General features: G+C 47.7%; 9 protein-coding genes across 9 annotated transcripts; 7 read left to right on the forward strand and 2 right to left on the reverse strand.

Moving 5' to 3' along the window:
* Positions 1-172: 172 nt before the first annotated feature.
* COCCADRAFT_110493 (uncharacterized protein) lies at positions 173-1,306 on the forward strand (the record flags this gene model as incomplete). Its single annotated transcript, XM_007719585.1, has 4 exons — positions 173-446; positions 499-594; positions 647-1,088; positions 1,147-1,306. Coding segments are annotated over 4 exons (972 nt in total), but the record flags the coding sequence as incomplete, so codon positions are not given.
* An 822-nt stretch (positions 1,307-2,128) lies between these two features.
* On the forward strand, positions 2,129-3,825 carry COCCADRAFT_63227 (uncharacterized protein; the record flags this gene model as incomplete). The annotated part of the gene is made up of 6 exons (XM_007719586.1): positions 2,129-2,414; positions 2,513-2,613; positions 2,693-3,019; positions 3,081-3,258; positions 3,324-3,511; positions 3,610-3,825. Coding segments are annotated over 6 exons (1,296 nt in total), but the record flags the coding sequence as incomplete, so codon positions are not given.
* Positions 3,826-3,985: 160 nt separating this feature from the next.
* COCCADRAFT_110500 (uncharacterized protein) lies at positions 3,986-5,736 on the reverse strand (the record flags this gene model as incomplete). Its single annotated transcript, XM_007719587.1, has 3 exons — positions 3,986-4,628; positions 4,704-5,083; positions 5,143-5,736. The coding sequence occupies 3 exons, from the start codon at positions 5,734-5,736 to the stop codon at positions 3,986-3,988; spliced, it is 1,617 nt and encodes a 538-aa protein (XP_007717777.1).
* Positions 5,737-6,517: 781 nt separating this feature from the next.
* COCCADRAFT_30717 (uncharacterized protein) lies at positions 6,518-9,592 on the forward strand (the record flags this gene model as incomplete). Its single annotated transcript, XM_007719588.1, has 5 exons — positions 6,518-7,336; positions 7,407-7,527; positions 7,589-7,875; positions 7,928-8,643; positions 8,770-9,592. 5 exons carry the CDS (start codon positions 6,518-6,520, stop codon positions 9,590-9,592), a joined length of 2,766 nt encoding a protein of 921 aa, XP_007717778.1.
* Positions 9,593-10,301: 709 nt separating this feature from the next.
* On the reverse strand, positions 10,302-11,884 carry COCCADRAFT_41476 (uncharacterized protein; the record flags this gene model as incomplete). The annotated part of the gene is made up of 4 exons (XM_007719589.1): positions 10,302-10,977; positions 11,035-11,417; positions 11,463-11,769; positions 11,838-11,884. 4 exons carry the CDS (start codon positions 11,882-11,884, stop codon positions 10,302-10,304), a joined length of 1,413 nt encoding a protein of 470 aa, XP_007717779.1.
* A 663-nt stretch (positions 11,885-12,547) lies between these two features.
* Positions 12,548-13,569, forward strand: COCCADRAFT_110499 (uncharacterized protein; the record flags this gene model as incomplete). Its single annotated transcript, XM_007719590.1, has 2 exons — positions 12,548-13,467; positions 13,521-13,569. The coding sequence occupies 2 exons, from the start codon at positions 12,548-12,550 to the stop codon at positions 13,567-13,569; spliced, it is 969 nt and encodes a 322-aa protein (XP_007717780.1).
* A 1,808-nt stretch (positions 13,570-15,377) lies between these two features.
* On the forward strand, positions 15,378-16,840 carry COCCADRAFT_110488 (uncharacterized protein; the record flags this gene model as incomplete). Its single annotated transcript, XM_007719591.1, has 3 exons — positions 15,378-15,453; positions 15,503-15,700; positions 15,741-16,840. 3 exons carry the CDS (start codon positions 15,378-15,380, stop codon positions 16,838-16,840), a joined length of 1,374 nt encoding a protein of 457 aa, XP_007717781.1.
* A 500-nt stretch (positions 16,841-17,340) lies between these two features.
* COCCADRAFT_110492 (uncharacterized protein) lies at positions 17,341-19,326 on the forward strand (the record flags this gene model as incomplete). The annotated part of the gene is made up of 2 exons (XM_007719592.1): positions 17,341-17,383; positions 17,453-19,326. The coding sequence occupies 2 exons, from the start codon at positions 17,341-17,343 to the stop codon at positions 19,324-19,326; spliced, it is 1,917 nt and encodes a 638-aa protein (XP_007717782.1).
* A 422-nt stretch (positions 19,327-19,748) lies between these two features.
* COCCADRAFT_110494 (uncharacterized protein) lies at positions 19,749-21,374 on the forward strand (the record flags this gene model as incomplete). The annotated part of the gene is made up of 2 exons (XM_007719593.1): positions 19,749-19,779; positions 19,834-21,374. The coding sequence occupies 2 exons, from the start codon at positions 19,749-19,751 to the stop codon at positions 21,372-21,374; spliced, it is 1,572 nt and encodes a 523-aa protein (XP_007717783.1).
* Positions 21,375-21,996: the final 622 nt, after the last annotated feature.

Consider the following 21,996-nt stretch of genomic DNA (forward strand, 5'->3'; position numbering starts at 1 on the left):
AAATCGACAATACCTCCTCTAGCACCTCAACGAGAGGGCTGCACACGTTAGAGTTGGCGTAAATCGATTTCTCGCGACGTGTTACCCCTATATCCGATAGAAAATTGACGAGTTTCGATGAAAAATTTCTGCTTAAAAGTTGGTGTGTGTGACCACTAACTAGTATATTAGGTTCAATTTTGTCACTTTCGATCTCATAGGAGACTTAACCTTTGGGCAGTCCTTTGGTTGTCTAGAAACTGGCGAGTTACATCCATGGATTCAATGGGTCTTTGGAGGTGTCAAAGAATCCTGCTTTTTCCAGGCGATACTACGAGTGCCGGGCATCCAAAGTCTTCTCAAACCGCTATTTCATCTCAAAAACGACAACTGGAAACAGCAGTTCGAGTATTGTGCTCAAAAGACCAAGGAGAGAATGGCGATGAAAACGAATAGACCTGACATTAGTAAGCTGTATTAATAACTTTGATGATTTAATATACGCTAATGTGATTTTAGTGACACATATTCTCCGAGCAAATGACGAGAAGGGATTAACGGAGCAGGAAATTCTGAATAACGCGCAGGTATTGGTAATTGCTGGCAGCGAAACAAGTTAGTTCTATGATTTATCGGTTGTCAGGGATATGACTAATTGGTTATCTAGCGGCTACGGTGCTCTCTGGATGCGTTTTTTACTTGACCCGAAATCTGGACGCCTATAACAAAGTGACCGCTGAGATCCGAACCTCCTTCGCGGTAGAAGATGACATGAACGCCGAGTCTCTGAGTAAGCTACCGTACTTCAACGCTGTGCTAGAGGAGGCCCTACGAGTTTATCCACCGCTGTCAGTGACTCTTCCTCGAACCACTCCACCCGGAGGTGAGATGATAGCAGGGAAATTTGTGGCTGGAGGAATGACTGTAGGAGTCAATCATTGGTCTTATAATCAAAGCAGCGAAAATTACAAGGATCCTGAATTGTTTACGCCAGAGAGGTGGCTTAGCAAGGAGAACGGTTCTGTAGAACAATATGAAAAGTTCGCTGACGATCAACGGAAACCTTTCAATCCTTTCTCCTTTGGACCACGCAATTGCATAGGGAAAAGGTATGTCTGTGTTCACTACTCATACACCAATAAGTGGGCTAATATAGTCTCCTTCTAGTCTGGCTTATGCCGAGATGCGTCTTATCATGGGAAGGCTGCTGTGGAACTTCGATATCGCATTAGAGCCTGGTTTTGAGAATTGGGAGAAACAGAAAGTTTACATCCTTTGGGAGAAGTCCGAACTCAAAGTACGATTGACCCCTGTTGTTGGATATTAGTTGATTCTTTCAATTTCAAGAGTGAATTGATCATAGGATCTGGCTCAGTTCAATATCATATCAACAAATGGAGATATTCTGCATTTACAATCATATTTGTTCTTGTAGGAGCTCAATAAATAAGAATTTAAGAGAACTTGATATTTAATCGTTTTTTTCATTCTTCAGATGGAGTGATTGTTTGGTTTCGAGACTGCTCTATGAATTGCCTTCTTGACATCATCAAAGATTATCGCAAATGAATCAGAGGCCAATGAAGGCTGTTGAAATCCAAGTCGGAATTACGTTATATACCTTGGAACTCCGTTCGTGGGACGCTGTTCCCGGGAATCTCTTATCGCGATTCTACTAAGTACTTACATATGGTTGTTCCCTGCAACATTGAGGCTTTATGGCAGCAACGGCAAGTTGGGGCAAGGTAACCGGAAGCGGCACGGAATGATCGGATTTGTACTAACGCTGAGTCAACGCTAAAAGGAAACATTGACATCGTGATATTTAGAACTATTTCGCCCAAGTTCGATGTTTTCCGTCTGTCTTCTGAGTGATTATCTAATATCAATTTTTACCAAGGATACAACCATGGATATTCAACTACCTACTTTCTGGTTCAAAGATAACCTTCGCTTAGTCGTACTGCTTCTGTGCTTCGTTGTTGCATATTATGCTTTCGGATCCCGAAGATCCAAACTTGGAGATTTCCCAGTTATTGGCAACCAAGACAGTGCGGATTTTCGCACTGCTCTTGAGGAAGGATGTAGGAAGGTGAGAATCTTCCATTTTACTACTCTTCAATGGAGAATTCAAATATTGACGTTCTTCTCTGAACAGTACCCCGGCTCTGCCTTTATTTTACCTACTCCAATACGACCCACAGTGATTCTTCCTGCAAACTTGGTTGAAGAAGTCATACGTGAGCCAGAAGATGTGTTGGCAACAAGAGAGGAAGTAGATGATCGTTTCTTGGTGAAATATACCCTTATGACCGCGGATGATCACATGATTCGGCGCTCAGTAAACCTGATTACACGGAATATCAATGAGATTATGGATGATATTACTGATGAATTGGACCTTGCAATCTCGAAGGTATTCGGTGCGGATACAAGTATGTTTACCCTATCTTTTTTGAATTTGAAGTAGAACAAACATGGGGTAACGAATTTGTTCTCTCAATGTGCACGATGCTGACCGAGATGATTCTAGCTTGGCAGGCAATTAACGTACACACGCCAATACTTCAGCTTGTTGCAAAGATAAACTCCAGGGTTTTTGTCGGCCTAGAATTATCTCAAAATGTAGAATGGGTGAGTATGTCTCCAGGCTTGGTGACTCAAGATGGTGTACACATTAACACTTGGGATACTTGACTTACTGAAGGATTAGGTCGATGCAATAATCAACTACACGGTTCAGTTGATGACCGCTGTGAAGAAATTGCTGGATTGCCCCGCGTTTCTACGCTCCGCGGTTCAGTACCTTCTTCCTGAGATCCGAACTATCCACCAATCACTCGCCTCGTGTTGTCGTCTTCTCCAGCCAATCTTGGAGGAAAGGAGGCGGAATTTAGCTAAGCCTTCTTTTAAGAAACCAGCAGATATGATACAGGGTGTAATAGATTACGCACCTCAAGGCCAAGGATCGATTCTAGAGTTTCAAGGTCGTTCTCAGATGATTCTGGGACTTGCTTCTACTCATACTACGTCAATCACAGTGAGTTCATTATAATATAGTATAAAGTCATAGTGAATGTCGATTGGACTGATACAGACAGCTCCAAAATGCTCTATATGACCTTGCGGCCTATCCACAATATCTTCAACCCTTACGCGATGAGTTGGAAGATATGATCGAGCAAGATGGCGGAAAGCTCCTTACCAAATCATTCCTGATGCTTCGGAAGATGGACAGTTTTCTACGAGAGTCTCAAAGAATGAACCCCATTGATCTACGTAAGTTTCTACAAATTAATCGCTGCTTTGAGCTATCAGCCGCTGATTTAGAATTGACACTTTAGTCTCATTGAGGCGGAAAACGAAAATAGCAACAGTTTTCTCTGATGGAACAGCAATCCCTGCTGGAACTTCAATTGCTATACCAGTCTCTATTGTTCGTGAGAACGATATTTTGACCAACCCAGGTGTATTCGATGCCTTCCGATTTGAGAGGTTAGCGGAAGCTGAAGGAAACTTCAACAAATATCTGGTAAGTCTTCCAACATTCTCATGAAAGAACTACTCAGGTCGGATACAGACAGGTATCTCGAACAACATAGAATTTTCGAGTAGCTAATATGGATATAGTATGTTAGTACTGATGGCAACTCTCTGGGCTTTGGTCATGGTGTACACGCATGCCCCGGTCGATTTTTCGCTGCCATTGAAATTAAGTTTATCCTTGCTCACATTCTCCTATATTACGACATCAAATTCGCAGAAGGTACTCGAAGACCGAAGACAACGTATTACGGGACCAATATTGGACCAAACCTTGATGTAGAAATTATGTTTCGAAGAAGATCGAAAGATACTTAATAAGATTCTTTACTACCATCATATCCTATATTGCACTATAGCCCAGCCTAATCACCTGACGCAACTTCGTACTTCTTCCGCTGAATTGCCCTTTATTAAAGACCGCTTGCTTTGTAACCTTTGTCTTTGAATTTAACCAGAAGCACTACTTCGCCGGCTTGATACTCTTCCATTCCACAAAGAGAGAAGCCAGAAAAGCAACTCCTCCAACGCTTATTGGTAAGATGAAAGAATCGTCAATCGATGAAACATAAGCCTCCAATATTCCTGCCATTGAATTGACAGGGAGCTTTTGTCTCAGTTCCGTGACTCCAGTGTTTATTATCTGTTGTGGATCGATACCAGGGGCATATTGAGCGAGATTTCGTGCCAAAGAGTTACTGAAGATATTCTGAGCAATGCTTGTCGACATGGCTCCTCCTAGCGAGTTGGCAAAAATGGCCAACCCAACACCGATCTGAGCGTCGCTAGGGTTCAGCAGTGCCTGTACTGCGACGAAAGGTACTTGTACTGCTAAGCCAGCACTACCACCAGCTAGTATCTGGTACCCAATGCTTTGGGCAAGGCTCGTGTCTACTCTCAGAGTGAATAAAATACCAGAACCAATAGTGAAACAAGCTGCACTAGTTATCATAAATGGCGATACATAGCCCACCTTCACTATCAGTAAACTGGTAAAAAGAGACATGGTGATATTGGAAACAAGGTATGGAACAAGCAGGACGCCAGATGTCGTTGCGGATTTACCCTTCACAGCTTGGAAATATATCGGCATATAATACATGTGCCTGTATAACAATAGGGAAGGACATTAGCATCATTTCTTAAACCTTGAGCAGGAGTCTAGGTTGTTCCAAACTTACACATAAGCACCCACATTGAGCATGAATGCAAAGATGTAGCATGCTAATACCGATCGATGAGATATCACTCTACCAGGCATAGTAGCTCGCTCTCCCCGAAGGAATTGCTGTACAGAAAATGCCAAGAGAACCAGGGAGAAGGTGAGGAGGCATCCCCAGACGCGAGAATCTGACCAAGGATAGACAGAACCACCCCATTCGAGCGCCATAAATAGAGCACTAACACCGCCCACTATCAAGAGAGCACCTAATATATCCAAGTCCAAGATTCTATCTAGGATAGTGACTTTGGTGCCAGAATCTTCGTCCATTGGAGATACTTCGCTCCGAAAGAAAATCAACACTGTTGCGATGACGATAGCTCCAATTGGAAGATTAACCTGAGATTATGTTTAAGAACGCAAGTTACTAGCCACGAAGGAGGATTGGAAATACACACCCAAAAACACATCCTCCAAGAGACCCCGTCGGTTAGAGCACCACCCACAGTAGGACCTAGGATCGAGGAAATGCCAAACATACTCGAAACTATGGCAATGTAGAAGGATCGTGTTTCCAGAGGTACCGTCCTGGTAACGATGGTCATACTCCCAGCAAACACACCCGCTGCTCCAGCCCCTGCAACAGCTCGCCCCGCTATAAACATAGCAGAACTATCTGCTGCAGCGCAGAGGACAGATCCGAGCTCAAATGTTGCAATCGCAACACAAAAGACAGGTTTGACTGAAAATACAGTGTAACATCGACCGAATGATGGCTGAACTGCGCTAATAGCTAGCATGTAGGCTGAGCCATACCAGCCCACTTGCTGGATGGTGCCAAATGTACTCGTGATGGATGGCAGTGCGGTGGCGATTATGTTGGTGTCGAGAGCGACAACGAAATTCGCAAGGCAGACCCCACAGATGAGGACGAAAAATGTGATCCGAGGTAAGCGAACGACATCTGGGGGACACGTGGCTGATGATGCTATTGATACGCTGCTTTTTCGTTCCTTTGCAATCTCTTCTAAGGTGATGGTAGTTTCTTCCATTTTGTTTGACGGAACGCCGCTTTCTACGTCCTTATTCAACGCCTCTGGCATCTCGCTCCTTTCTGTGTTCATTCCGAGTACAAGTCAACTGAACGAAAAGAGAATGTTTTCGATGAATCCCGCAGAAAAGAAAATATAACAAGAGTCGACGGAACAAGCAGATGACCAGAAGTAAACGATATCTAATCTGAGTTCCCAGCTACCTCTACGGTCGCTTGGATGATGGTCCTTGGGCTTCATAGATGGGAGGGCTAAGCTTTGTTCATTTCACCAACATGGTAGTTGAATTACCGTATCTGGAAACACATTGTGTAAAAGGAATAGCTTTTACCAAATCAAGATCTTACTGACAAGATTCCGAGAGCTTAGCGAAGCACGGAGCGTCCGTTAGTATTGAAATTGTCCATCCAAAGAAAATGGATATGCTTCGAATTTTCGCGCTATCATTTTGATTTCAGGGACTCAAAATTGACAAAGCTGAGAGGTCTAGGCCTGTGAAGACATGGTGCAACAGTGGTTTGGTATAGTGACGAAGATTCTCGTTAACGGGGCTAGCCGTTTTGCAACCAAGCTAAACTCAATAAGGTAGCCATCTGACCCAACAAGGAAAGCCCCCGAGCGCTGTCATGATGCCTGATTGTATCAGATTGCATTAGAATAGACTGGATTGGACCGTACACTAATCTAATAAAATTGCCGGGTTTATATAGCTAAATTCTTGTAGTCTTCAAGATTGTGTCACTTTGTTTACGCTTTCATTTTCCGCATCTCAACTACAATCATGACTATCATTCAAGACAGAACTACGACACTTCACGCGGCAGCTGAGAATCTTGTCAGCAACATTCTAGAACGTTTCAATGGAACCCATGCTTCAAGCCTCATGAGCTGTGCTGTTTATGACACAGCATGGCTAGCCATGATTCGAAAACCGCTCGCAAACGACACCTCACAATCGATCTGGCTTTTCCCTGAGTCTTTCACGTACATACTGGATTCACAGCTTTTAGATGGCGCATGGGAGTCTTACGGCAGCCATAGCGATGGGATACTGAACACAGCAGCCTCAATACTCGCGATGCAGCTCCATCATGACGAACCAGCTCAATTATACGGCGTTACTGCACTTGAATTGTCAGAACGCATTGATCGCGGGTGCAAAGCGCTACAAAGTCTCCTGAGCTCCTGGGATGTCCAAGCTTGTGTCCATGTTGGATTCGAAATTTTGGTTCCAAAGCTATTGAGGCTGTTAGAAGAGAAGGGTCGAAAATTCGAATTCGACGGCCGTTGCAGCCTGATGGCTCTCAATAAGGAGAAGCTTACGCGCTTCCGACCGGATATGGTCTATGGAAAACTGCTTACAACTCCCTTGTATTCTTTGGAGGCATTTGATGGAATCGAATCGGAAAAAGTGAAGCACCACAAATCCCTTGGGGCACTTATGGCATCAACCTCGTCCACAGCTTCATACTTGATGGGCCTGAGGACCTGGGATGATGAAGCAGAAGCCTATCTAAAGCGCGTAGTGTCTATAGGACCAGGCAGAGGAAGTGGAGGGGTACCGGGAGCGTTCCCGACAACCTATTTTGAAATGACCTGGGTAAGATTTGCCTGTCACTTTCAAGAACATGAGCCTTTACAGCTAACATATAACCTTTTACTGAACTTAGGTTTTGACGACTCTACTGGAAGCTTCATTTACACCAGAACAACTGGGTAAGGAAAACTTAGAGCAGATTACACAGGTATTGAACAAGGCTCTTGAGGAAGAGGGAGGCATCCTGGGGTTCTGTAAGCTTTCCTGGAGACTCTGTAGTACTGTATACCACAGACACTGACACTATATGTATAGCACCAAGAGTTGGGGTCGATGCCGATGACACGGCCAAAACTATGCTGACCTTACGTATGCTTGGTCATCATGTGGATCCTTCCGCCCTGCTACAACGTTTCGAGACAGAGGATCGCTTTCTAACCTATCAGTTTGAGCGAACGCCGAGTTTCAGTGCCAATTGCAATGTGCTGAGCGCCTTGCTCCATATGCAATCCCCTGAACAATATGCTACTTCTATTGGAAAAGCTGCCAGGTTCATCTGTAATTGGTGGTACACCGCGGATGGACAGATTCCAGATAAATGGGTATGCAAATGTGATCCACTATCGTATTGGAGGCTGATTTGACTGGAAACAGAATACGACTATGGGTTACAATGCAATGCTGATGGTGCAGTCCTTAGTTCGATTGCTGGAGCAGTGGAATGAGGGTAAACTTCAACTGCTTGATGACGAACTCATCTTCGAGCTTATTCCGCTTGCAATATTTCAAGCACTCCTACGCTGTTTAGCAAAACAGAAACCTGATGGAATGTGGGGGAACTCTGCAGAGGAGACAGCCTATTCCGTAATCATCCTTGCAACCGCAGCCAAACTTCCATCTGCAGAGCCATTGCTGACAAAGATCAACGGAAGCATCGAAAGTGCTCACAAAGCTCTCCTTCTCTCGGGTGTAGATAGTCAAGCCAGCTATATCTGGGTAGGAAAGACTTCGTACAAATCCGAGATCCTCTCAAAAACCTACATTCTGGCAGCGCTGAACTCAAGCGCTTCCGCACCAATGACTGGAGATAGGATTGCATCATTGTCCACTACCTCGGCGAGCAAGATTGCCTCATGGGTGAAGTTTTACTCGGGCCTTCCAGGAATTGCCCAAACACCTGATTGGATGCTACTTGCGTCTATCATCGAGGGGTCGCTTCAGTCTCGTCGCTTGCTTCGTAAGTGTAAAGAAGCATTCCCGGAATACAGCACAGACGTCCCAGAGAGAACTCAGCAGTACTTGGAGTATATCCCGGCGGTATGGATAATCTGCAGTAATAAGGACAGTATATTTTGCTCCTCAGAAATATTGTAGGTTTCCCCTTATCCTCCTCTCCCTCTCGCGCTGTGGACTCAAATCACTGCCATTCGATGCTTTACTTCCAGCATCCGCATGCTGAAGATATATAGAAAGGTTTACTAATGTCAAGGGTTTAGATTTGATATGATGATTCTATCCTTTCTCACTTACAAAATCGACGAATACATGGAAACTATCGCCGCTGTCGGACACGGCGGACTAGACAACTTGAAGCAGACCATCTCTAAGGCGTTCAGTTGTACTCAAATCCCTAAATCTACTCAGATATATACCTCATCGCCGACTAATAGCGTCGAGAACACCTTAGCTCATTTTGTCAGCTACGTTATGCGCCTTCCTACAGTCATCAATGCAACCGAATATGACAAGGATAGGCTCCGACAGAAGCTTCGCATCTACCTAGACTCTCACGTCGATCAAATTATCCAAGATCAGCTTTTCTCCAGCGAAAACGGCGCGGGTACGACACGAAGGAACAATTTCACGGCCAACCTATACAATTGGGTCCATGGCGCAGCATCATCGTCGACATCCTGTCAACACGCCTTCAATCTTCTTCTCTGTAGCCATAGCGGTGACGGCGATGTTTTCGACACTGCAGAGCAGGAGTATCTTGCTGAGAGCCTCAGCAATCATTTGGGGGCAATGTGTCGGATTGACAACGATCTGGGATCCATGGCGCGCGACAAAGCGGATGGAATCCTTAATGCTGCGGACTTTCCTAAGATGAATGCTAGATTAGGTACCAAGACTCAACTACTGAATTTGGCTCGCTGGGAACGGAAACAAGTCTCAACTGCGCTGGAGGGTTTGTCGAAGGTAATGGTCTCAGCGAAGCAACGAAGAGTGGGGGAACTGTTACGGATGTTTACAGACGTCTGTGATGTCTATGGGCAGATCTATCATCGCCGTGACCTGTCAGTTGTCGATGCGCCTTGATTTGCTCATAGTGCATGGCCTTGAAAATTATCCCTACTATGTTTTTAGGTAGAATAGACAAAGAATGGTATTGCAAAGTCTGTACCTAGAGTATCTTACGAGCTAGCTGAGGAAAGATAGTAGCTTGGTACACGGGTTTGGCCTGTACTTCTTTAGCCCTAGTCAAGGTAAAGGTAGAGGTAGTGATAAATCATCTGAGGACTTTCACACATTGTCGCATCACAGCTTCGCGACAAGAGGGAAGGTCAATGGGGGCTCGATAGAGTGTTCATATTAACTGTGAGGTACGCCATGCTGTGTTGGCGCAAAATTGCCCTAGAAGTTCTCTTCATAGTTGTCATTCCTACGAGTTCTGACGCCGATATGTGAGTTTGGTTATAGACTAAAAATCTCTAAGCATTTCCATCAATAGGGATGCACCTAACTAAGCATGTATTGTTAATAATGCCCGAGACCTATTCATCTAGTATTGGCTCTTGTGCATTAGGCGTCTATGCAAAGTTAAGGCGCGTAAGTCACGAATGCGCGGATGATCGCCCTAGATAGCCAACCGAGGCAAGCAACTCTAAATCGGTCTCTCTACTTTTGGTTATGGCAAACGATTGAAAATGGACCTCGCTCCACCCTCCTGTACGTATCTAGACCATAGATAAACTGTGTCGCAATACCGCATGGCAAGATTGCAGGCTAAAACAAAAGATCCCTCAAATTAATATTCTCTGCTATTACAGACGGCCTGACCGTCCAGCTCTCTTATATCGTACTGATTTGCAGGAAGTTCCAGAGGCACCGCTCGAACTACAGCAAGTGTAGGCGGCTTTGCATCTGGTATTATCTGCAATTCTGGTTCCTGCACTGCCTTTATTGCCGCGTTACCTACCCTTTGTCTCCGATACAGAATGAAGCCAATGGCGCCAAGTATGGCAAAACCTCCCAACGCACCAGCGACTATCCCGCCGATTAAGCTACCTGACAGCTTTGGCGCTTCGTTTTGTGGCACTAGGATATTGCCGGAAGAGGTTGGCGAAGGTGCGGCATCGATTGATTTACCCGTCGAGTTCGTGCAAAACTCGCTAACCATGTTATTCTGTTTGTCGACTGCGACTACATCAGGGGTCCTCGACCCTATGCTCGCTTGCCAGACGGAAAATCTCTCGGCTTCTTGATTGACCATTATGTAGGCCGAGCTCATGAACAGCCGGCCAAGGACTGGCAGATCGTTGCTATTATAGGACTGAAGTGAATTGATGACAACGTTTCGCACCGATGTATTTGTCTGTACTGCGCCATTGGAGGCAATGTATGTGTCAGGAACGACGAGTTCGGTGTTGGGAATCTTCACTGAGATGCTGTTCTGAAGCTGGATCGTTAGACCTCCGTAATAACTACCTCATGATCATTAGGTTGTGTAACTTCTGAACAGGGATAAGTATGGCACTTACACGTTGCTCGGGTCAAACAGCATTGTAAAATAGTTAATACCGAGGCTTCTTGCCTCAGTCCTGTTATCCGGAGGCGTTCCACCCGTGAGCAATCTGAAGTTGTTGTAATAGTTCAGTGGAAGTGTCATTAGTCCCGCAAAGCTAGGACTTATACATGCTTGTATCGCCGCTGATTGTGACCCCATAAACACGCTCGTGTCGGTACCGTTTGGCCAGTTCAGAAGAATATCGCTGATCGTTACCACCATGCCCGTCCCACAGCGGCTGCCTCGGAACAGTGATGCTGTGAAGTTGTCATTGGGATCTGAAATTAACGATCTGTCTAGACCGCCGAGAACCAATGACCCTCGAGTCTGCTTCTCGGCGGGACCACCCACGAGCCCCTAAAATATGGAGTATACTTTCGTACCTATGTTACCAGCGGATACGAGTGCTTGTAAGAACGCTGAGTTCCTGCCCAAGCCGAGCTGTGATTGACTCGTGAAGGCCTGATTGAGGTCTTGTTTCGGAACACCGAATCCAAACGAAGAAAGCGACGTGTTAATGCCGAAGCTTAGAGTATCCTCCATCCAGTCCACTTTGAAGCCATCACTATCCTTTCGACTGCCGATTGACTTGTCTGTAGACGATTTTGATGCATCGTATGCTCCGCCACGGAATGTTACGCATGCTTGCGATGAGTAGGAATCTGTACAGAATCCATCCATTCCATAAATATAGGTCTCGTTGTAATCTCTATATACCGCACTGGTTAGCTATGCAGAATCTTTAACATTTCTTAGCATGTGTGTTGTAAGACTTACCCGCTGGCAAAAAAAGAGATGTTCTGATTGTTGGAACCGACAGTCATGGATATTCCCCTCACATAGGCTCCATTCGGTAGAGATACATTATGAATAGGTGCAACAATGGGCTGTGGCTGGCACTGGCTATGAACAAAGGTGATAAAATACAAGACTCCCAGAGTCAGTAGGAACATGCCCATTGCAATGGCGATGTTGAAGTTGACGACGCAGAGAAGTACTCGAAGGCCAGTAACTGGTGGTATAGAGAAACAATAAAGCGGCAAGGTACTTTCAGCCGATAGCGCTTAAATGGGTAGCAGCGCATGTTCATTCGAATTTGGTGTTATGTTGCAGTCAGGTTATACTAGTCCACCAACCAGCGAATATTGTTAAGCGCTGCCAAACGCTGCTTAGCGCCAACCGCGACCTCCCCTGCGCGAATCTAGATATTAGTTGAACTGTGCCGCAATGCCACATCGCGAGACTGCAGGCTACAACAAAATCTCTCCTTTGTTTGTCGCAAGAGGCACCCCCCATATCTTCCATGAGAAATGCCTTAGGCCGTGCGATCTAGTTGTTCTTCATCCCCTAGTAACCAGCATCTCCTTGTTCCTCTGTATATCACTTACACACATGCGTGTGAAGCATCTGGAGTACCCAAGATCACTACCCATCACGCAATGATGCATTCCCGCAAAAAAATCGAACTCGTGGTAGTAGCAGTGTTTATGCTCTGCATATGGTTCATCGTTGACGCGCACTTTAATAATGTTCAAGAAGAAACTGTTGAGGCTGGCGTTGCCAAGAAGCCATGGCGATATGAGGCAAAAGAAGGAGAAGAAGAGTATAAGACCTCTGATCAGGAAATCGCCCACGGTGTCACGGAAGAAACGCCATTGGCAATCATCACCGCTCATCATCCAAGCACTCCGGCGCAAAGCCATACGGTCGCAACACTTAGCCCATCTCCACCCGATCGCGTCGTAGTAATGGCAAAGCTTCCCACTGACGACACGCGCTGGGTACATACCGACCTACCAAACTGGCAATCAGCCATCTACGACATTGACACTGAGACCCCGCACAAGACATCGAATCTGGACCCACTCACAAACAGTACTCTGCGTACGCTTCGGAACAAAGGAATGGAAGCGAATGCTTACCTCGCATACATTGTACAAAATTACGATAATCTCCCTTCAACGATCGCCTTCATTCATCCGCACAAAGACGGCTATCCAATCGCCTGGCATACCGACAACAGCGAACATTCGAATGTAGTCTCTCTACAAACCCTCAACATCAACTTCATTCAAAGCAATGGTTACGCGAATTTGCGTTGCGTTCCTAATCCCGGCTGCCCACACGAAGTGATGCCGTTCCGAGATCCGCCGGAGGAACATCGAACAATCGAAGCAGCAATGCCAGATGCGTGGCGAGACTTGTTTAACAATACTGATGTACCGCACATATTGGCCACTCCTTGCTGCGCACAGTTTGCCGTGTCGAGCAAGCAAGTGAGGAAGCGGCCTTTGGACGAATACAAAAAGTACTATACGTGGCTGATGGAAACACCGCTAAAGGATGAGACCAGTGGGCGGGTGTTTGAGTATCTTTGGCATATTTTGTTTGGCCAAGAGCCGGTCTAGTAAGTACTCGGGGAGTTAGAATTGCGATGCGCGGTTGCTGACTTTGATTAAGCTGCCCTGCATACAAGAAGTGTTATTGCGATGTGTATAACAAATGTTGAAGTATCCTTGTTTCGTGTAAGATCGGCAAAACCTGGGAATTTGTCGGCGATACGTTCGATCTCAACTGAAAGATCGAAGCCGGTGTGGATATACGTTCAAGATCCTAGCACGAAGATGCAACGTGCCGTCATCATTCTGAGCAAAGCATGGCACGTGGAAACACTATCCATACCAGATGAAAGCCATGACTTGAAGCCCGAAAGTCTTTTTTGGTTTTGTACGGACCGGACGGTCGTATGTCGGGTAAGACTTGCCTAGCGCAGCAAATTGGGTATCGGGTCGACGATATGGATCAACACGAGTGGCGAGAGATTCGGCAGACGTACACAGTAGCAGCCCGAGGGCTCTATTGGTACTAGGCTCGTGTTGATGGAGTTAGTGAGGTGCTAATATGTGCCGAGGTAGAAGCGCATGCAGGGCCGTGTATCTTGGGCCTGGCTATGTTTGGTAGGTATCACGCATCTGTGGATTGTGTGTTGCCGTAATTAGAGGCGGAGCATGTCCAAAATACCTTGGGTTAGTGTACGTAGTGTATCAATATGTAGTACAGTGTTGCCGAGGGAAACTTTGCAAAACAGTCGATGAGTGAACGAATGCCAGGCTGATTGCTACCAATCCACAAGGTTGTGTGTTTGTGCAGTGCATCTACACCCAGAATGCGTGAGACGAAATGTTTGATGGGCCACGAATGGAGCAGAATCGCAGAAGTACTGGGGCAGAAGGTCGAGTGCACAGAGGCGATTGATGACGTGACTCAGGGAGAGTGGTGGTGATTAGCGGCGGGAGACAAGGAGGGGCGGGACCATAAGTGGAGAGAGAAAGTTGCAAGCTTTCTCTCGCTTGCACTTCCTCCACCCTCGCCCCTGGCCCGCGCGATGATGAGCAGACAGCCACGAGCTTCATTCGCTCTCGTATTCTTCTCGGACACGGTTGATTCCCCACATCTGATGTCGCAAGACCAGCGGCCGTTGCTCTCATGGCCATGCCTTCGCTGGTCGCCAGAGCAAAAGAGGTCCGCGGAGTCCAAGACGACATGGCAATCAATTGGGTGCAACAGGCACAGGTCACCATATAAAGAGTCGGATAACTGCATGGGGCTTTGCACAACGTGTGCCACTCGCAGCGGGATACTTCCAAAGCCGGTTTCTTAGTCCAAGCCACACAGTTTGCTTGCCCGTCAGCCGCGACTGTCTCGAAGATCGCTCGTGTCGCGGCGTGGCAGCCCATGGCAGACGACATTGAGGTTACATGGTAGTGGCTGGTCTTCGGGGCGCAATGAAAGGCTGTCGCATCAGTTTCGAGAAACGAGAGTGCTGTCAAGCACAGAAGATCGACAGCTTGCTACGTCCTAGGTTGGGGCATCCTTGGGAGCGAAGGCGAGTGTGGGCCCGGCTTGGAATAGTGCCTGTGCAAGGAACGTGAACGGGTATGCTCTGATGACCTCACTGTGACTGTTAGCCTTCTGGCAACTAATCAACCCACTACTCGGCCATGGGATGAAAGCGCAGTCGATTAGCCCAATGGGCTAAAATAACTCGGTTAGGGCCTCGCATGTTGTATCAGCCTGTCCTGCAAACAGCGTGGGGGGTGCGGCACGGTTGTGCAGTTGTGCTCACCCATGTCTCTCCTTCTCTAACATGCTGTACCTCTGCACCATCGTGAGCGCCCATTCACTCTCACCTCACTCTCTCTGGCTTCACACGCCAGCTTTCTTACCTCGCCAGACCTGGTTTCGCTCCATCACTGCATTCATCTATCACTCCATTCTTCCTTCTTTCCTTCTCTCGTAGCATTGACCTAGCCAATTATGTCATCTGCACTGGTGCTGCGGCGAATTGTTGTTGTCGCTGCCCTGGCAATCTCTGCGACTGCTCAACAGTGCTGTAAGATACTTTCGACTATTTCTCATGCACCATCGCTAATTGACAACAGACTACCCCAATGGCGACAGGGCCCCCGACACTGAACAACCTTGCTCCTCAGCAGAAGGCTCAGCCTGCTGTCCGGAAAAATGGCAGTGCCTTGACAATGGCCTTTGCCACTATCCTGCCAATAACCTGTACGGCAGATATAGCTGTACCGACAAGAGTTGGAAGTCGGAAGGCTGTCCGTCCAACTTGTGCACCTACGGTGAGGCGTCTGACAACTCCATCTCGATAGGTCTAACAAGCATTAGATCTCAAAGCTGCTGGTGGCGAGTCAATAACACAATGCTCCGACCACAACGATCAATGGTGCTGTAACGCTGATGCTGTGCACGTCAATTGCTGCCAAGAATCTCCATCTCCGCGACCCTTCTTTGCCCTGCAGGATCCAGCAGCATACGCCACCATTGGCTCCATGACAGCATCAACCGTACCAAACCTTGCAAGCATAACAGGCCAAGCAAGTGGAAGTGGCTCTGGAGATCAGATGTCAACATCGCCAACATCCGCGTCCCGGTCTTCACCATCTTCGCCCGCATCCTCGCCGCGAACTACAGATACCCTATCCTCTCCTACCTCACGTGATTTATCCGCATCGGCAAATTTGCGCTCATCTGCTACACCATTCACTTCAGTATTTTTCAGTCTTTCATCAGGATCTACTGGATTTGTCAGTGTTCCTGTCACAAGCGTCCTCACACCTACTCCAGGTACTAGCAACGCAGCAGACGGTGGCAGTAATGGGGGCGGATCAAACTCGAATTTGGGATTGATAATTGGCTGCGCAGTGGGCATTCCTTTGGGACTTGCTTTGATTGGCATTATCTTCTTGCTTTTCCGAAAGAGGCGCCAACAAAATAGAGACCCCTACAGCAAAGCCGATAGAGCGGATGAAGACGACTCAAACATTGCAGGTGCTGCTGGCACCAAACTGACAAAGAAGGAGATGTACCGCAACTCCGCGTCTGCTGCTGAAATAGATGGAAACCCTGTAGGCGTTGGGCGGCCAGTCTCCACCATACAAGGCCACGCAGAACTGGCATCAGGAAATGGATTCCAGGCTGGACACGGCACGCCCTACGGACCAGATGCAGTTGGTATCGGTGGCGGAAACCTCCATCCAGATCGAAACACTTGGAATACTTTTCCACCCCAATACTCACCGGGGCAGAACCAAGCGGCGTTCAATTATCCAGAAGCGAGCGAGCTAGCAGATACAAGCACAAGGCCAACCGTCGATGAGAAGGGAGAACAACAATATGTGGCATACAGACCGCAACCAGCAGCAGAGATGCCGACTATAACGACTCCACCCGAGGATGTGGAAAAGAATCTGCGTTCGTAGAGAAGGGCCAAAGCTTGGATGCGTTTGACGTATAACCTGCGAGTACGTGGTGCGGTGCGTGACACCGATCTGAACTTTTCTTTTGTACATATATCATAGGGGGAAATGGCACGTGTAAATGAGGACGTCGCCGATACGATGGCTGGTCATTTGGAACTTTGAATAATATCTAATGGAGATGGGACTTGTTTATGATAGCTGACTTGAATACCATATGCCATGACTTGAATTGATTGCACAAGCAAGTGTTGAGAGTGTACCACGTGACGGGACTTGGCACACGTGACTGGAGGATGGCGGTGTGTAGTACTAGTACAAATTCAGTATGTATGGAGTGAGCGAGTCATGTCACTCGGCCCTGTCGTCAGCCCTCGAAAGGGCGCTCAGCGATATTGCCAGATAACCGTGTCGCATCCGGTATTTACATGCCAGGTGCTCGCTCTACTACCTCCTCATGTCGTCTTACACGTCCCCATATTATCAAGCATATTTCAGTCACCATGGAATACTTGCCAGATGAACTTGCGCTCCATATCATCTCATGTAGGTGCTCGGAGATAGCATGCGCCCCCCATCCATCCCGACCCCCACTCTGACCGACCAACTTCCTAGACCTCGAACCCTCTGAACTCGCCAACCTCCAGCACGTGTCCCGCCGTTTCCTACACATCTGTCGCGATAACAATATATGGAAGTCTCTGTGTTTCGCGCATTCTGCTGCTGAGCGCCGTCGTCGCCGTCTCGAGTTGTCGACGGACATTGACCCGCGACTTGCTGAGCTCATCCGCGCCGCCGACACGCTCTCGACTACATTTGACACATCTGGTCACCATGCTGATGGTTCCAACGCTGAGACAGAGCAGCAGAGGGATAGAGAGAAGAGACGACAGGCCTTGATTGCCAACTGGGATCTAAGCTATCCCGAGGAGAAGGTCAATTGGTACCAGGACTTTATACAGAGGCATGCCGAACAGCAAATGAGTTGGTTCCAAGATGCAGGAAGTGAGGACACAGACGGCGGAGCTACCAGGAGAGATGCTACGGGTGCAGGCATCTTGTTCGACCATGATGGGCTGGCGGAACACCTCATTGCACCCATCGACGACGGCAGTATAAGCATCTGGGACGCTTCGGCAAGTAGCGAACGCTTCGGCAAGCTCGTTGCGAAGAGCGATATTGGTTTGCTGCCTGGCAAGAGCTCTGACTTGGACTACGATACGAGGGTCACACAGAGTCAAGCCATTATGACGGAAACAGGCGCTGTCGAGTGTGTGAGCATCGATAGCAAACTGCACAAGGGCTTCTTCGCTGTTCAAAACATGTTGAACGAAGTTGACCTCAATGTTCTCAAGATAGTGTCGAGGACACCGTATCCGTTTCCTATAACGGCTCTGTCCGAAGCTCATCACCAGACACCGCTGACGGTTGGGACAAATTGGACGCTGCATCTTCATGACACCCGAAAGCCTCCACAGGCCGCATCTTCGGTACGCTGTGAGCTCATTGGCGGCGCGACTGATACTTCTTTTTCCCGCCTTGAAACGGGGGACTTTGGCGGTCATGTTTCACTCTCACAACCAGGCGCGCTTTCCATTCTGCACCTACCTACAGCGCGCGAGTGGGACGGCAATGGAGATATCTGGGTCGGGGGGCGCTTTACAAGCATGCTCAACTTTGACCGCAGGTACTTCCCCCGGCTCCGCGGTACCGTGCACTCTGGCGCCCGACTTTCATGCATAACAGCCATCCCATATCCTTTTGTACCGCAAGACCTCCGACTTGGCTGGCCGCATTCATCGCCCGCGTTGCTGCGCAAAGTCAAGGCTCTCCCTGGTCATACTTTAATCGCAGCAGGGGAATACAAAGGAAAAGGCTCACTTGAGCTGTACGGCCTGTCCACCGAGCCATCACTGTCCATTAACTCGAGCGATAGCCGCACAACAAGTAACAGGAATGCGTATTATCAGAATAGGCAGACGGCCAGTAGTTCAAAGTTACTTTCTGTTGCACCGCATGGTACTCGACTAGTCTTTTCAGATGGCGACGGCAACATGAAGTGGGTCGAGCGTGACGGCTCAACACCCGTCCGCCAATTCAACATTAACGACTTTCAACACCCATCCGCCGAGCCTGCACCACAGTCTCAACTTGTCAATGCACAGCCGGATACACAATTCGGTTGGGGCGATATCGTGCAAAAGATTCTGCCCACTGTGAACCAATCTCTGCTTTGCCCTCACTCTCCCTCCTCAACCGAAGCACTTGGTCTCAATAACCTGATATTGTGGACTGGGGACGGCAAACTAGGCACGGTTGGCTTTGGGCGCGACCCACCATTTGAAAGGGATGTGTTTGAAGATGCGCTTGAGCAGCAGGGCAATGATGCAGGGGAAAAGGTAAGAGAGAGGGAGTACAGTGCTGGGATGAGGAGAGCGCTAGAGCACCAGGCGAGGGAGTTGAGGTGGTTGAGAGGATATGGACTGTAGAGTAGGGGTTTATAGACAACATGGTCATGATTGCTGTGATAGAAATAAATGTACAGGTTAGATAGTAAGAGCCATGTTCACAATTGCATGAGTACGATGAGATCATCAACTCGACTGGACGCAACGGGTTGGTCATTTAGCGCGGACCCTTGGTTTTCGTTCCCGTATGCCGCGCGCCACCAGATAACATCGCTTCTGCCGTCTATCGCGTTTATCCTCGTCCCTGTCTGCTGTTTCCTCGTTATGAATAGGTTTACGAACATGATGCTCCATCCCCATTGTGTGTCGTTTTCATGTTCGGCTATGCGGCACGTCGAGCGCCTAGCCAAGACGCGTCTCCAAGATGATCGTACTCTCACATGCCAAACGCGTGACAACCAGTAACGTATACACGCGGTCCTGATTAGCTGCATACCGGACGAATGAGGCGCTCTTTACAACGTGCTACACGCGGTGAATATGTCTTCATCCAGGTGCTATAGTTGGCGAGCTGACAGTTACGTACAGGATGGCTGGTCTTACCCCTCGGCAGACGCCCCTCTCGCTTGCGATCCTATCCCTTCCTCTTGCAAAAGCCAGCCAACAATGCGCAAGGAATCGAACCACCAAAAGATGATAATCGTGATGAAGAACGGAGCAAGTTTGCTCGAAGCGTCCTTGAAGGAAGCACCGTTGCTCTTATATCGTTATTTGGTCTAGGCCTGGGTGGCTACGCATACAGCCTGTTCTACAAGAGAACAGTAGGGAGGAAGATTGAGAATGCCTTTGATCCAGGGTACAGCTCGCAAGAGCGAGTTGCCCTCGGTCGCGTCGCATACGGCACTGAACCAGAAAAGACACGAGAGATTGTGGAGCGGGAATACTGGGTCCCCAGAGCCGAACAGCCGGACATTGACAACATCGTGAACGGGAAAGCAAGAGGGAAATACTACCTCGTCATTGGTGAACGAGGTACCGGAAAGAGAGCATTGCTTTTGGAAGCTATGAGAAAGGTCAACGGCGATGGTATCGCCATGCTGGAAGCTCATAATGATTTGGAAGTGTTCCGCCTACGTCTCGGTAAAGCTATCGACTACGAGTTTCATGAAGACTATATTGGTGGCTTATTCAGCATCAGAGGCCCAAGAGATAGCTCGCCACTTCTGGATATTGAGAGAGCACTCAACCAGTTGGAGAAGGTAGCTTGGTCGATGCGAAAACGGCGTGGAAAGCCCCTGATCATGATTATCAACAACATTCACTTGTTCAAGGACGATGAACCAGGCAAGCATTTGTTGGAGATTCTCCAGCAGCGGGCCGAGATTTGGGCGGGTAATGAGCTTGTCACAACAGTCTTTACGTCGGATGAGTTTTGGACGCTTGAACGCCTGACACCGCACGCGACCAATATGGGTGTTATGAGTATCAGGGATGTACACAAGGACACCGTTACCAAAGCACTCAAGGAATACAGAGCTCGATATCACAACGAGGATACGCCACAAAGCATTCTTGATGAAGTCTTTGCCCAGGTTGGTGGTCGCCTCATCTTCTTGAATCAGGTCGCAAAATCACAAGACATGCTGGAAACTTGTCGCCAAATCAACCGAAGAGAAAAATCATGGTTCCTGAACAATTGCTGGATTCTTGGCGACTCCATGGACGACGACGTTGAGGAACAACAGAAATACTGTGCTGCAGCCATCATCTTGGCGCGCGCTCTGGTTCTCCGCGAAGAAGACTCTGAAGGGGAGGAATTCATGCTCCCCGAGATACCCCTCCACGAAGCGCGACAAATTATTACACGAGCGGACTTTGTACACCCGTTCGATCACATCAACGTTGTTCACATCGATGCACACGGCATGGTGCGCGCAGATTCCGTCCCTATGCAAAACGCCTTTCGAGATGTCGTCAAGCAACCTGGTTTCGAAGAGCATTTGAAAGCGACACTCAACCGGCTAGATGAGTTGGAGAGTTTAGCGCGGACAAGGGAAGTTGCGGTCAGAAAGCTGCCTGATCGGAGCGGAGGCATTGTCCCTGTACAAACGTATTGTGCCAAGCTGTGAATGGGACTAGTAGGATGACAGGAAGAAGGGAGTATCTATACTGGTATCACAGGTATCATTATATGTATTACATCGATTATGTGGTGTATATTAGCTTATCCAACTGGCTGGCACAATGTTAGTCATGGAATTTACATTCTGTGAGCCTATATATTGTTTGGGTTCTCGAACATCGCCTGCCACTCTAAGACTCGCAGAATTCAGCCTATAGGCTGCTGCAGCAAAATTCCGTATGATGTCTACTATGTCTGCACAGATGAGTGGCTGTTGAGAATTAAAATGGATGCTGTTTTCAAGATCCTTTTCTGCAAACATGTCTTAAAGTTCTTGGCTTATATGGTACGCTACGTGCGTATTATTATTATTATTATTATTATTCCATTATAGTCCTGTATTAGCCGTTGGCTATGTAGGACTTTGGCCAAAGGCCGTTCTATCTAACTAGTTACAATTTGGTACGTTGTGCTGTATTGCGTGACTATGGTGCTTCGGCCTTTGTCTAGTTAAGCTAGTACTAGCTTTTTAGACGCCTAGTGCTAAAGAGCGGTTTGGTAACAGGGAGAGATATAGGGCAGCCAGGCTGCCTTCCAGCGGGCTCTCTTAGGAGGTAGGAAATAGTATT

Source organism: Bipolaris zeicola (genome assembly GCF_000523435.1).
Source record: "Bipolaris zeicola 26-R-13 unplaced genomic scaffold scaffold_326, whole genome shotgun sequence".
NCBI lineage: Eukaryota > Fungi > Ascomycota > Dothideomycetes > Pleosporales > Pleosporaceae > Bipolaris > Bipolaris zeicola.